Source organism: Gymnoscopelus braueri (genome assembly GCF_963280865.1).
Source record: "Gymnoscopelus braueri genome assembly, chromosome: 4".
In the NCBI taxonomy this organism is placed as follows: Eukaryota; Metazoa; Chordata; class Actinopteri; order Myctophiformes; family Myctophidae; genus Gymnoscopelus; species Gymnoscopelus braueri.
The window spans coordinates 17,279,695-17,295,718 of record NC_137605.1 but is presented as its reverse complement, the minus strand read 5'-3'; the positions used below and the strand labels follow the sequence as shown (position 1 = coordinate 17,295,718).

General features: G+C 44.6%; 1 protein-coding gene across 1 annotated transcript; it reads left to right on the top strand.

Annotated features, from left to right (window-relative positions):
• Positions 1-5,269: 5,269 nt before the first annotated feature.
• On the top strand, positions 5,270-7,181 carry LOC308083484 (nuclear factor 7, brain-like; the record flags this gene model as incomplete). Its single annotated transcript, XM_080425798.1, has 2 exons — positions 5,270-5,986; positions 6,401-7,181. The coding sequence occupies 2 exons, from the start codon at positions 5,270-5,272 to the stop codon at positions 7,121-7,123; spliced, it is 1,440 nt and encodes a 479-aa protein (XP_080281924.1). The 3' UTR covers positions 7,124-7,181.
• Between the last annotated feature and the right edge of the window lie 8,843 nt (positions 7,182-16,024).

Below are 16,024 nucleotides of genomic sequence, written 5' to 3'. Positions count from 1 at the left end.
TAAATACTTAATGTGAGCACCTGAATGTACTATATGTACTACAAAAGTTGAATACATTGTGTGAAGTACTTTAATGTTTTACAAAACCTGCAAGAGGTGAATAATTTGTTTGTACTTGTATATACTACAAATACTGAGCACACGAATGTCCTACACATAAGTGAATACTTTGTGTTATTACTTAAATGTACGGATTTGGGTGAGTACTTTGATGTACTACTAATGATAGAAAATAATGGCATACTTTGTCAGGGCTAAGAAATCCAGTGGTGCTAGTTTGAAGAAGGTAAATTAAAAGGTTGATTAAAACATTCATGGCAGCCATCCTCAATTTTGATATCTGGGGCAATTAGCCCATTGAAAGCTCAGGTTATTTAAGATTATCGTTTTATTTTCATAGTTTTTCATTGTCTCTCTGTTCAGGTTCAGTGGAGGTGTGATAGGAGGCTGCTCATATCGTCGCTGTCGACTGGAAATCGACTTTATTTTCAGGAAATATGAATATGTGTTCCAGTGGATCCAATGTAGTCATTTAGTCAAAGCCCTTGTTAATACTTTGCATTAGTTCAATATGTATAGAAAATGACACGTTCACAAGTTGAAAGTTGAAATTTGGAGATACACGGTTTCTGACTGACTGCAATGATAAATGTTATTGGTGTTTGTGGTATCAGAGGTTTTGGACAGGGTGTCAATACTGTTATGTTATCTCCTGCACTACACTTCAGTTTGTTTGTCAGTGTGTGTGGACATTAGTTTCCTTCTAAGTTGAGTGAGTTTATTTGTCATTTGTAAAAATTACAAAAAATAAATGTTTTCTACAAACATGAACAGTGTTTTTTCCTCAAAGAACTTATGGTAATGAAATATTAATATATAAAAGTTAGTCAGCATAGCCAGATAAGCTAATACCAGCTGATAAATACATGAAATCAAATTCTGACATTACTTCTCTCAAGACTTAAAAGAGGCTAAATATCATATCCTTTGTAGGTTGTGTGGGGACTGTTAAGGACTTGATATACTTAGTCGTGTGTGGTGTCCCGCCCCAAAAAGAACACATCTACAAGCTCACAACACGTTGCAGGCTCCCAGCACGACTTGTTATGAGCTTGTAGATCTGCCTTTTTCGGAGTGTGACAAGCACCCCCAAATGACTACCCCCCCCCATCTGAAAAACAGCTGTGCCAGGGATCCCCATACAAGTTAAAATGTTTGAAATATATAAAAAATGTTTCATCTCCTTTGAAAATAGCCAATCTGCAAGCTCACAACGCGTCACATCACGACGCGTTGTGGGCTTGTAGATCGGCTATTTTCAAATAGCTGATATAGGTAAAGTGGTTAAACTGATTTTAATGTTTTGTAGGTATTGATTTGTAGGTAAAGACTGCGCTCCTGAACTCCCCCCTGGTGTCAAACCACCCGCTTACACGGCGGCCTGTGATGTCATTGTGTCAAAGGACGGCCCCCTGCGAGACTGTGTGAGCCGCGTCGACTCCGAGCAATTCCGCAGTGACTGTATCTACGACATGATGCTGACCAATGGGAAGGAGGCTTCCGCCTGTGACATCATCGCCGACTATGTGCAAGAGTGTCAGGAAGTGGGTGGGAAGGTAGAAAAGTGGAGGAGCAAGGACTTCTGCTGTAAGTTATGATAATGATAATAATAATAAAGATACAAATAATGTTTAATCGCATAGCACCTTTTAATACACGAAAGCAGCTAAAAGTGCTTTGCAATCAGAGCAGTGAATCTGTTTGAATGCTTGCTCGAGGACACTTTAACGGGAAAGAAAGGGGCCTTCAAGCTCATCACCTGTGTGTTTATAACTGGCTGTGTTACAGTGGTGTATTGTATATTAAGAACTCTTTGACTGCCAGAGTATTTTCATAAAGTACTCCCCCAGTGCCAGCAATTTTCGTGTTTTTCGAATTTTTCTCATGAAAATAATTTAAGGACACATAATTTAAAGACCCAGCACAAATCCGCCACTAGAGAGCAGCACATGACAGCTTGATCATGTCGTTGGGTCTCTCTCACCCTTCTTGATAGATTAGACAAGGAAAAACATGAAAACGGATGTGACGTCGTCCCAGATTGTTTTGATCGGCGAAAATTACGATGTGATACACGACGGCGATGACTGATCGTCACCCAGACCATAGATTATAGAAGAGAACCTGTCCGTTTGTCCGTTATACCGTGTGAAAACCCGTTTATTTACCTATTTTGGACGAAAATGACTGGGGAAAAAAATCTAAAACCGGAAACGGAATCCAGGTCATGGAACCGGATGCAGATGTCCGTGAAGTAAGTGGAACTCGAGAATAACATTGAATATTAAGCAGCATAGCGCAATCAGAGATTAAACAATGAACGCGCGTCAAGCGCGTCGAACGCGTCGACGGCCAACTGGACAAAGTAGCACTTGACGCGTTATCGCGTCGTCCGCAGTCAAAGAGTTGTTAATGTCTGTTATTTAGTGATGAATGTATTCTGTGTTTCAGGGATGAACTGTCCAGCCAACAGTCAGTACAGTTTGTCCGCTCCAGGCTGTCCTGTTTCCTGCTCCACTCCAGCTTCTAAGTGCAGAGTCCAGCCCTCTGAAGGCTGTGTCTGTAACCATGATTACTTACTGAGCCAGGTAGCATAACAACCCATGTCTTACCCCATGCTATGCACTTCTGTTATCCTCTACCTCTGACGTCACTCTGACACCCCCACTGTGTCGTCATGGCATCAGCCGCAAACAAATCAGTCAGCTCCATATATGGCATACCCATATATGGGGCATATACTGATGACATCAGTGATCTCCATATATGGACATAAAAGGGACAAGGACTGACAGATACAGAGATTCGGTTGTCCAGAGCCACAGATCCGACCGCTATGCCCATATATAGTCATGTGCATACAGTATATGGGACCGAACAATTTCAAACTCGGCTCGTGCAGCTCGTGCAGCAGCAAGGACTCGAGGGAGTGTGGTGCTAAAATAGCAGATCTATCGGTTTTCAATGTACATCAAAGTGTATAGAGATTTAGTGATTGATAAATGACAAAAACTATAGTAAATGTAAAATAAAACAATGTGCACTTTGCTCTTTCAGGATGGCTGTGTGCGGCTGTCGCAGTGAGGCTGTCAGTTCGAGGGGCGCTATGTTCCATCCGGTTGGAGGTTCTACGCCGATGCCGACTGCCAGCGCTTCTGTGTTTGCAGTGGGGGTACGATGTCCTGCAGGGACAAACCCTGTACAGGGAATAAGAAGTGTGGCGTAAGGAAGGGCAAGAGGTGCTGTTATTCCAAAAAAGACAAGGATAATCAAGGGTTTTCACTCTTTGGCACTATAAAGAATGTTGTGGAAAATGTGTTTAAGGACTGAAGTAGCAAGCAAGGAGGGCCGGATCTAGGCATGGGCAAAGGGGGGCAATGCCCCCCCAAATGCCCTGACTGCCCCCCTAAAAAAAATCTTTAAAAAAAAAAAAAAAAAAAAAAATTGTGAAAGTTACATTTATGTCATGATATGAAATGTGAGCTTACCATAATCAAAATAATCCTTAATCGTATTCCATCATATATCATTGCACAATTCAAATAATCCTCTGCCCTGATTTTCCATGGGCAGTGTTGCCAGATATTGCGAGAGAAAGAAGCCTAGGAAAACAAGCCCAAAAGAACAATCGGAAGCAGTATTACACAAACAGCCGAAAAAAACTGGAAAAACGTGCGGCGCCGAGGAAGCCGCCCCCCCAGCATTTATTAATGCCCCCCCAGTTAATAATTTCTGTATCCGGTAATTATATGTGTATATATTTTACTGCATTTCTTTGATCAGGTGTGCTTGAGCTTAAATTACATTCAACTTTCAAACTTAAGTGTTTTTTGTCAAAGTTTATTTAATCATTGAGTGGATATACTGTAGGGTCAATACTGTATACTGCATATATTTTGTATACAGTATATAGGTACGATTACATTACAATTAATGCAATTCTGAATTTTATATCAATTAAGTAAGCAATGATGCATCACTACACATGGAATCGATTATTGATGTTTGTTATCAAGAAATACATTAAACATCCTTCTGCAACATACTGTAACTGCATTTTGTCTGTGATTGAGATGGGGCTCTAAATGCATGTTTATATATATATATATATATATATATATATATATATATATATATATATATATATATATATATATATATATATATATATATATATATATATATATATATCTTCTTATAAACATTTTGTTGGGTGAAGTCACTGAAGTATGAACTAAAAGTAGCCAACCGGAACCAAGGTAAAAAACACCCAGGTCATGTAGGAAGAAAAAGAGGGAGACACCGCCTCCACAGCTGTTTGGCGCGTTAATTGGAAACACATTCTCAACGCACTAACCCGCAGCAAACGACTAGGTTCGTCCATGGCATGTGAGCTTTCAATATAATCGTTATAATCGTTGCTTTTCTGTGATGTTATTATTAAAACGAAACAAATGTCATGAACTACTAGTTGTTTTTCTGTCAATTCTGAATGCCCATGTTGAAGATGGTGTGATTTTCTTTTGTTAAAATAAGTCTTAATAGCTCCCTCTGATAGTATTTGTTCACCCTATCTCTTTAGCTCTTTAGTAAACTAAACACAATGCATTTTTATGTCAGGATTCCAATTTCATCCAATCAAGAGAGAGAATACAGGATAAACAAGTGAGATTGGAAGTGATGAAAAGAAAAGAAAAGAAAAGGCATAAAAATTTGGAACAGTATAACATTGAAGCTGATAAATGGGTAGGCTACTCTTTCCTGATTGGATGACATATGCAGTGGCCTCCCTGAAATGGCCACCCCTCAGCCCTCACTGGAGACTAGGGACCAAAAATGGACCCCCCCCCCCCCCCTTCAATATGATTTTATTATGTCCATTTTTTAAGTCCATTTCAAGTCACTGGTTAGTCATAAACATTGAGTAATGAGTTTAAGGTTCTATATCCTCCATGTGATTTATCTGTTACTGTGGTGCAGTAATCAAATGCAACCTTTCCTTTAGAAAAAAGAAATGGCTACATTTCTTTCTCTTAGTGAGCTTGTAGATTGGCTATTTTCGCCATAAAACTAAAACATGCTGCTACTCATAATAATGCTATCACTGTTGTTTCCTCTACTAGAACTGATGTAAAGTTGGATCACGGCAGTGACTCACAGCCCAGTTAACCTCAGAGAGCATTCCAGAGGAGAGAGCAGACAAGACAAGATGTCGTCCTGTTTGACTCGACAGGAACAGGAGCTCACCTGTCCTGTGTGCCGTGAAATCTTTCAACATCCTGTTCTCCTGCCATGTAGCCACAGTGTCTGCAAAGCCTGTCTGCAGCGATGGTGGACAGCTAAGCCAACAAAGGAATGTCCCGTTTGCAAAACTAGATCCCCAAAGGATGAACCTCCTATCAACTTAGCGTTGAAGAACCTGTGTGAGACCTTCCTAGAGGAGAGAAGTCAAAGATCTCCTCTCTGCTCTCTGCATGAAGAGAAACTTAGGCTCTTCTGTCTGGAGGACGAACAGTTAGCGTGTCTGGTGTGTCGGTATTCAGAAAAGCATGCTGGACACAAGTTCAGACCCATTGATGAAGCTGCACAGGGTCTCAGAGAGGAACTCCTGAAGTCAGTGGAGCCCTTAAAGTGGAAAATGGTGGAGTGGGAGGAGAATGATCAATACAACTATGATCGTGCAGCAGAACACATTAAGGAGCAGGCCAAGCACACAGAGATGCAGATAAAGAAACAGTTCAAGGAGCTTCGGCAGTTCTTGCATCAGGAAGAGGAGGCCAGGATCTCTGCGGTGAGGGAAGAAGAGAGGCAGAAGAGTCGGATGATGATGGAGATGATTGAGGGGCTGAAAAGAGAGATGACGGCCCTTTCCAACACCATCAGAGATGTCGGGGCAGACAATGTCTCATTTATGCAGAACTACAAGGTAGGTCTGCAACTGTCGATTAATTTGTTAGCAATTATTCTATCGATTACTTTTTCGATTAATCGAGAAGCGCAGTTAGAAACATATTTATATACTTTTTTTACAAATCAATTGACAAGTGTTATTTTGTAATTTGTTGCAATTGCCAATCTATGATCTCACAATGCGTTGCATCAAGATGGGTTGGAAGCTCATAGATCGAGTACTTACCCTATTTTTTTAATTCTTTGAATGTTTTCACCTATATTAAAACAAACAAAATAGGGATAGATTATTAATAGATTATTTAATTTAATTATTATAATATCTCAGATTTATATAGCGTTTTTCTAGGTATTCAAATGATGATTGAATGATTGATTATGGTTTTATAATCGATTAGTTTGACTAACTGTTGCATCCCTATACTACAAGGCCACTGTGGAAAGAGTCCAGCGCAGGCTGCCGGATCCACCGCCGCTCCCCGAAGGAACACTCATAGACGTGGCCAAACACCTGGGCAACCTGACCTTCAGAGTTTGGCACAAGATGAAGGACATTGTCTCCTACACACCTATCATCCTGGATCCCAACACTGCCGATTCAGATCTTATCCTGTCTGACGATCTGACCAGTGTGTACTACGATTGGAGACATTGTGGACTGATCCCTGACATCCCAGAGAGGTTTGAATTTAGGGAACTTGTTCTGGCTTCTGAGGGATTTAGCTCAGGATCTCACAGCTGGGATGTTGAGGTTGGAGACAATACAATGTGGGGACTGGGTGTGTTAGCAGAGCCTTTAAAGAGGAAGGAGGAAACAGGGAAACGCTGGAGACTAACGCTTGATGATGGTAAATACACAGCAGTCTACTCACCCGGTGATTCAGTGATGGATCTCGATAATTCCACAGCAGTCTCCTCATCAGAGTCAATGACGGAGCTCTCAGTGAACCAGAAACCCAGGAGGATCAGAGTCCATCTGGACTGGGAGAGAGGAGAGCTGTCCTTCTCTGATCCTGATTCTAACACACACCTACACACCTTCACACACACCTTCACTGAGAGAGTCTTTCCATACATTGATTGTCATTATGAAGATAACCCTCTGAAGCTGTTAACTAGGACGGTCTGTGTCTCTCTGGAAGACCACAGTTAGATGTGGAGACAATACCTCTACACAACACATCACTAAACATTAGCCTTGCTGTCGGGCAGAAACCTTGACTTGTACGTCCAAAACAGTTACTTTTCAGGAAATGGTTAAAAAGAACCGGTGTTCCAATGGATCCAGTTCTCCAGTTAAAAGTTAAAACTTTTAAATCATCCAATATTTATAAAACCCACTGACACAATTAATCACTTTCACTTTAACTTTTTCGAATGTATCGAAAGTAGCTCATATCGCGATGTGAGATTGTAGATCAACTATTTTTGCTACTTGTGCTCATGTGACCAAGTAGGGCATAAATTCATGAAAAAATATATAAGTTGAAAGATGGAGATACAAGGCTTCTGCCCGACAGCAATGAAAACTCCATGATATTTCTGTTAAGTTGGGGTGTATTGAATACTTAACGTGAGCAAATGAATGTACTATACATTCTACAAGAGTTGAACACATTTTGTGTGTACTTAAATACAAGTACTTAAATATTGTACAAATCCTATAAGAAGTGAATAATTTGGAGAAGTACTTGACTATACTACAAATACTAAGAGTGTGAGCACACTAATGTTCTACACATTAGAAATGAATACTTTACGTTAATACTTTAATCTACTGATTTAGTTGAGTACTTTGATGTACGACTAATAATACTAGAAGATAATGGCATACTTTGATAGGGCTAAGGAATAAGGTGCTAGTTTGAAGAAGATACATTAAAAGGTTGATACCGGATGTTACCTGGGGAAATTAGCCCTTTAAAATCTCAGGTTTTATGTTATGTAAGATTGTCTTTTATTTTCATTGTTTTTCGTTGTCTCTATATTCAGGTTCAGGAGAGGTGTGATAGGAGGCTGCTCATATCGTCGCTGTCGACTGGAAACCTTGTATGACCAAAACTTTCTTTTCAGGAATTAAAAGCTGTTCCAATGGATCTAATGTAGTTATTTAGTCACAAGCTCTTGTTAATACTTTTCATTAGTTCAATATGTATAAAAACTGACACGTTCACAAAAAAAAGAGGGGTAAAAAATGCTGTGACACTTGTATGATTAATGGGCATTAATTTATGAAAAAACATAAGTTGAAATTTGGAGATACAAGGTGTCTGGCTGACAGCAATTATATGGGTGTTTGTGGTATCAGAGGTTTTTGTCAGGGTGTCAATACTGTAACGTTGTCTCCTGCACTACACTTCAGTTGGTTTGCCAGTGTGTGTGTGTGTGTGTGTGTGTGTGTGTGTGTGTTTGTGGACATTAGTTTCAAGTTTGAAAATTCAAGTTGAGTGAGTTTATTTGTCATGTGTAAAAATTACAAAAAATAAATGTTTTCTACAAACATGAACAGTGTTTTTCCCTCAAAGTTCACATGGTAATGAAATATTAATACGTAAAAGTTAGTCAGCATAGCCAGATAAGCTAATACCAGCTGATAAATACATGATATCAAATTCTGACATCACCTCTCTCAAGACTTAAAAGAGTCTAAATATCATATCCTTTGTAGGTTGTGTGTGTGGGGAAAAAAGCTTGACATTACTGTTAAGGACTTTGTCGTGTGTGGTGTCCCGCCCCAAAAAGAACATATACAAGCTCACAACGCATTGCAGGCTGGCAGCACGACGTGTTGTGAGCTTTTAGATCTGCCTTTTTCTGAGTGCGACACACTCGCATTTTTATCCTTAAGCCCCCCCCCCCCCTCTCTCTTTCATTGGACTAAAGTTGAGACCCCAAACACGTGCATGTTTAAATTTAACACTGGTTCTACACTTCACAGCAAGACCATAACTTACAGGGAGTTATATGTTGAAGTTACAGGATAACCGATACTGTAGACTATTATGTCATCAAATGGTAATTCGATTTTGATGGCAGATCTGTTCTATTGATAGAGAAGCAGAATGTATTGAGTAAATATGGTGTTTGGTCAACATTTTAAAATACTAGTGGGGATATGGATAGATAGACAGACAGATGGATAATCTTTTATACTTGATTAGTATCGATATTGCAACAATATTTATGGTCTATAAATATATGGTCTATAATATAAATGCTGCTGTTATGAGTGCAAGTTATGTCATAACAACTTGCTTATAAAAATATATATATATTACACACACACACACGCACACACTTATCAATTGCACTTTTATTTTTAACTTCCTAACCAGAGTAGCTTTGTTTTCAGTGGAGGTTATATCGATGGACACTGTTCCAGAAAACCAACACTGCTGTTAATAAATACACATTTTGACTCTTTCAACGACTAACACTTCTAGTATGTATTAAAGTTAAATATTCTGTAACTTTAGTACACGCCAAGTCAAGGTCTGTAAAAATAAACAAACAGAAAAGGAGGAAGGAATATGTTAGGATTGGCTGTGATATTTCATACATTTCATATATATATTCTTATTCATTTGTTGGATGAAGTATGAACTACAGTCAAGCAGTGTTGCCAGATTTTGCAAGAGAAAAAGCAACCAGGTCTATGAAAACAAGTGCAAAAGAAGCGACCAGAACTCCTTCTAACGCTATGGACCAGAGGCCACCTCTATATGCATCGGATATTTGTAAACAGCCAATCTACATGCTCACACAACACGTTTCATCTGTAGATCTGCTATTTAAAAAAACAATCTTTAAAAAAACATTTTGAATATCTTTTGAAAAATGTTATTGATTTAACACAAATCCTGGTTCAGGCGTTACAAAATACTTTTAGATGGGGGTCCCTGGACAAATACAAATTAATCTGGGGGTCCTTGACATGAAAATGTATGAGAACCACTGGTTTAAACAGCATTTAGGAAGCAAGCCCAAATACTCAACTTATACTTTAGAAACAAGCCCAAAAAACCACAACTACCAATATTTACAATTAAACGACTTTACAGGAAAACAAGCCCAAAGTCGCTTATAATGAGAAGACCTGGCAACGCTGCAGCCAAGCGGAACCAATGTAAATACACTCAGGTGGTCACATAGGAAGGAAAAGAGAGTGTCACCTCTTCCACAGCTGCTCGCTCCTTTAGCGCGTTAATTGGAAACACGTTTCACCGCCTGTGCGACATATATGTGAGTACTGTAGTTTTCAATATAATATTACTGGTATCATTAAAATGAAACAAATGTTATGAACCCAGTGGTTCTCATCTTCTCAAACATTTTCCTGTCACGTCCATGTTAAAGGGGCTGTAAGTGATATGCTTTTTGTTAAAAAAGCCTATGTCTTAAACAGCTCCCTCTGATATGTAATGTTAGTTCAGTAAGGGGTCTCCCTAGCAAGCAACTTAGATGCTATCATACTAGTCTCTACAACTATTCCACAATCTCCAAATACTATAAATATTTGAAAATTGTGGAAGGCAAGTCAAGTCTGGCCACGTGAGACTACTATAATACTATCTGCATCTAAGTTGTAATGCCAACCCTTGACAGCCCATTCATTTGAATATTAACTTATAGTCAAACCTTTTCATAATTTTATATTCAAATATGTATTTGAATCTCTCTGGAATATTCGTTAACAGCTCTTCTCTATAATAATTCAAGTCCAATTGAGTTCCTTCCTTCTCCAATAAAGTCTCAAACAACTGGAGTTGTGTTTTACTGTATATAGACCCAGCCTAATATTACTACTAGCATCACTGCTACATTTTTTTTACTATCACTGTTTCCTCTAGAACTGCTGTAAAGTTGAATCACGGCAGTGACTCACAGCCCAGTCAACCCCAGGGAGCATTCCAGAGGAGAGGAGAGAGCACACAAGACAAGATGGCCTCCCATTCGACTCGACTGGAACAGGAGCTTACCTGTCCTGTGTGCCGTGACATTTTTCAACATCCTGTTTGCCTGTCATGTAGCCACAGTGTCTGCAAAGCCTGTCTGCAGCTATGGTGGACAGCTAAGCCAACAAAGGAATGTCCTGTTTGCAACACTAGATCCTCACTGTATGAACCTCCTATCAACTTGGCGTTGAAGAACCTGTGTGAGGAGTTCCTTGAGGAGAGAAGTCACAAATCTAAGGGTTACTTACGTAACCCCGGTTTTGTAAATTGCGAACGAGTTGTTCACATATGGGAACAGCGCCCTCTGGCGGTGATAACAGAAGCTTCACATTAACTCCCTCAGGGCCAAACCTAATTTTGGCCCGATGGGTCTTCCGTCGCTTTCCGGTAGCCCCCTCCCGAAGGTATTATAGGCGACCGGAATGCGGAAGTCGTTCTCTTGATACACCAGCTTCCTTCTGCCTACGGTGAAGCAAAAAGAAGGGTGTTTCTGTGAACAACTCGTTCGCAATTTACAAAACCGGGGTTACGTAAGTAACCCTTAGTTTTGCTACATTGCTCTCTCGTTGTTCACATATGGGAGATATAAACCCCCGGAATGTATCTACAAACAAGATACCACAAAAACCTGCCCCAGCGCCTGGGCGCCAGGGCCACGCCCCCCCTGGGACGTGACCCCCTGGCGCCCAAGCCCCCCCAGACCCACCGGGTCTGGGGAAACCCCCAGACCCACAGGGTCTGGGGTAAGGAACAGGAAAAGAAGTGGGGCCCTGACAGACCTAAGTCTGCCTCATAACTAAAAGCAGGCACAGCCTGTCTATTCTAGTGGGGGGAGGGCCCTGACAGACCGAAGTCCGCCTTATTCATCTAAGGCCCAGACGTCGGCCAATCATACACTAAATTACAGGGGCATGAACAGATCCTACGGCCGTTCTATGCACCTACCCACCTTCAGGTGGAGGCCACACCCAGGACAGCGTGCGCCAGGGAAGACGCCGCCACGTCCAGGCTGTAGAACGCAGCGAAAGTCGAGGGAGACGCCCAACTCGCTGCCGTGCAGACGTCCTGAATGGAAACCCCTCTGCAGAGGGCCCATGACGTCGATACACCCCTAGTAGAGTGCGCTCTCAGTCCGTCAGGCACTGGGGCTCCCCTACTAGTGTACGCCAAGCGAATAGCCTCCACAATCCATCGGGAAAGCGTAGACTTAGTCACCGCTTTTCCCCCAGGCCCAGGGCCCAGGGAAACGAACAGCTGGCCGGGCCGGTCCCGGGCCGCAGTCCTCTGGACATACAGCCGCAAGGCCCTCACTGGACAGATACAGTGCAGCCTCCGATCCTCCTCTGAGGCAAACGGAGGCGGATGAAAAGCAACCAGCACGGTCGGTGTCACCACCGCCAGGTGGTTCTTAGGGATGAACGCCGGGTTGGGTTTAAGAACAACCCTACCGTTATCACCAGCGAACCTCATGCACTCCGGAACTACCGATAGGGCATGCATATCGCTCACCCGTTTCGCTGTTGTCAGCGCAACCAAGAGCACCGTCTTGAGCGTGAGGAACCTAGGTTCCACCGTCTCCAGTGGTTCAAAAGGAGGACGAGAGAGTGAGTCGAGCACCAGGACCAAGTCCCACGTGGGAAACAAAGCCCTGGAGACAGGGTGTTCCCGCAGGGCACCCTTCATGAACTGGCACACCATTGGTTGTTTTCCCACGGTTTTCCTACCGAAACCAACATGGTTGGCCGAGATGGCCGCCAGGTATACTTTGATTGTGGAGAAGGCGTTTCCCAGATCCAACCTATCCTGTAGGAAGGTCAGGATGTCTGGGACCGAAGCCTGGAAAGGGACCACAACCGGGGACCGGTCCAGGCACCACTCCTCGAACACACCCCACTTAGCTCCATAAACGGACCTAGTGGATTGTGCCCTAGCGGCCTGAATAGTCGCTACCACCCTAGGTGGAAGCCCGGCTGCAGTCAAATTTTCCCTCTCACGGGCCAAACCCACAGATCTAGGTCTGCGGGCCTGGGATGATGAATCTCGCCCCCCGCCTGCTGTAGCAGGTCCTCTCGCAGCGGGAGGGGCCAAGGCCGCTCGTATAGGAGGGGAGCTATCTCCGACCTCCAGGTGCCCCATGCTGGAGCCACCAGCAGCACCGTGAGGTCCCGGAGCCTGATCCGTTCCAGAGTAGGGTGGATCAGCTCCATCGGAGGGAACGCATAAAGTAGCCCCCTCGGCCACTCGTGCGCCAGGGCGTCCAACCCCAGCGGAGCCTGGCCTTTCATTGAGAAAAACAGCGAGCATTTCGCGTTCTCCTCTGATGCAAACAGGTCCACTCTGGGCCGCCCGAACCTGACCCAGATCTGGTTCGCGACCGCGGGGTGCAGAGACCATTCTGAAGCCTGAGTCTTGCCTCTGGACAGAAGATCGGCTCCCCTGTTCAGAAGACCAGGGACATGCGAGGCGTGGATTGACTCCAAGTGCGTGCTGCACCATAGTATCAGCCTCCGTGCCAACCCGTCCAAGGTAGGAGACTTAAGGCCTCCTTGCTTGTTTATGTAGGCCATGGTCGTAGTATTGTCCGTCTTGACCAAAACGTGACAACCGCTGATGCGGGGTCTGAAGTGCTTTAACGCCAAAAAGACCGCCATCAGCTCCAGGTAGTTGATGTGGGCCGCCCTCATACTGCGGTCCCACACACCCCTGGCCATTCTGCCCTCGAAGGTGGCGCCCCAACCTGTCAGACTGGCGTCGGTGGTTATCATCTTCCTGGAGATGATCCTCCCCATTGGAACGCCCTCTGACAGGAAGGAGACTACTTTCCATTGTTGGAGGGACTGTATGCACGCTGCGGACACCGTTACCCGGCGAAAACCCTGAGTTACCGGGACTCCGAGGGAGCCCACCCATCTCTGAAAAGGGCGCATGTGCAATCTGCCCAGGCGTATCAAGGAAATGGCCGAGGCCATGAGCCCCCGCCGCCCTCATGCAGATTTTGTACTGGACCTTGCGTCCCAGTTGAAACATGGCTAAACATCTCAGAAAGGAAACTCTCCTCTCCTGAGACAAACGAGCCCTGAGAGAGACCGCGTCCAGCTCGATACCTATGAAAGTAGCGCGACGGGACGGCGTGAGCACGCACTTCTCGAAGTTCAGTGTGAACCCTAGGGAGGTCAGGTGCGACACCACTGTACTGGTGTGATGACATGCCTCCTGATACGAGTCCCCACTCAGTAGCCAGTCGTCGATGTAACTCGCGATGCGAATACCCCTCTGCCTCAGGGGAGCTATCGCTGCCTGAGTACATTTGACGAACACCCTGGGACTTAGTGACATTCCGAACGGGAGGACCAGGTATTCGTACACATGACCCTCGAATTCGAACCGCAGGAATTTCCTGTGCGGTGGATAAATAGGGACGTGAAAGTAAGCGTCCTTGAGATCTATTGAGCTCCACCAGTCGCCCTGACGGACCGAGCGTAGTAACGCCGCCGCCGTCAGCATTTTGAACTGAAAAGTTTTCAAATACCTGTTGAGAGCTCGTAGATCCATGATGGGACGTAATCCCCCCCCTTTCTTCTTGACCAGGAAGTATCTCGAGTAGAAACCGAGCCGGCTTTCTCCTGGTAACACTTCCCGTACGGCGTTCTTGCGTAATAGGGAGGCTATCTCCTCTTGTAACGTCAGCGCCGCTTGACCACTCGCTCGTGACAAAAGTACTTTGTCGGACATGGGTGGTCTTGTGGAAAACTGCAGCCTGTACCCCTTTGCTATTGTACGAAGCACCCAGGGGTTGGCGTTGCATTCTTTCCAACGTTCGATGTGTAGTGTTAAAGGATTGGGGGGGACTGTTATTGTATTCGTACTCACATGAGCCGCCATCTTGGCTGCACTCGTTGGCATGGCTACCGTGCTTGTTGTTACATTCGTGCTCATGGGCGCGGCCATTATTATTTTCCTGGCTGCGCACGTGGGACCGGCCTTCGCTATTGTCGACACGTGTCTGCAAGTGGGGGCCGCCATCTTGTCTAGCGACACGTGTTGAACAGCCGAGGCGGCCATTTTGGCCCCCCCCACTGTCATTGCGACAATAGCTAGACTTTGTCTTACCTTGTGGCGCCGAGGAAAATGTTGGCGTGACCCATGTAGCATGTGGCGGTTTTGGCCCGCCACAAGCCTTTGTTCTGTCCGGAGACCACCATGGACCCCCCTGGGGGGGGTCCGTCGCGGTCTCCGGCTCATTTTCATTCCTACCGTTTTCAGTTGCAATTTTTTGTTGGTCTTTTTTAATACAGCAGCATGTAAAAGCACAACATTGGCAACAACAGTAGAAATAGCATGCACACTCAGACGATCTGCTGTGGCACGTGTATGTGTATTTTGCAAAACTTTCCTCTCTAACGCATGCACACTCAGACAATCTGCTGTGGCACTTAAATGTGTGATTTGTGTTTTGCTCTTCTTTCTTTTGATGCTTGGCGAGCGATCTTCCGTCGCATCTGCTAGCTCCGGTGGAGATCTCCTCCTCTTCCTCGGTGACCCGTACATGAGGCCCGAGGCCACTAGATACAGGCGCGAATCCCCCGTCTGAGGGGAGAGGGAACCGGGGGAGAAAACTTCCCTGCTTTCCACGCAGGGAGTGACAGTGTCACCGACGCGACCTGGCACCGCGACCCTTGCTGGAGCCTCTCTGGCTGGGTCTGTTCTGTGGGGGGCGAGGGCGGTCGTCCTCCCTTCGGTCCCGCTGTTCTCTGGCAGCAGGTGGAGCGGAGGAAGACTGGGCCTGTCGAACTGGGCCCTCCTGACGATTCGGCGGCCTACCTCGGTCTGGCTGTCGTCCAGGACGGGACTGGGGTCTGGGGAGAGGTGCTCTGGATGGGGCTTGGATGCAGGACAATGCAGCCTCATCTTGAGCTTTTCGAACCGCGCTGCTCTCCTTCAGGTAATCCATGGCGCCCTGGAAAAGATTTCCTGGGGTGACTTTGAGGTTCAGCAGCTTTTTCTTGTCCTCGGGACCGCGGAAAGTAACATGGTCGAGCCATCGTGCTCTTTCGTGGGTGACGCAGAGCCCCAGCACTCTGCCCGTCCATTCTATGGTG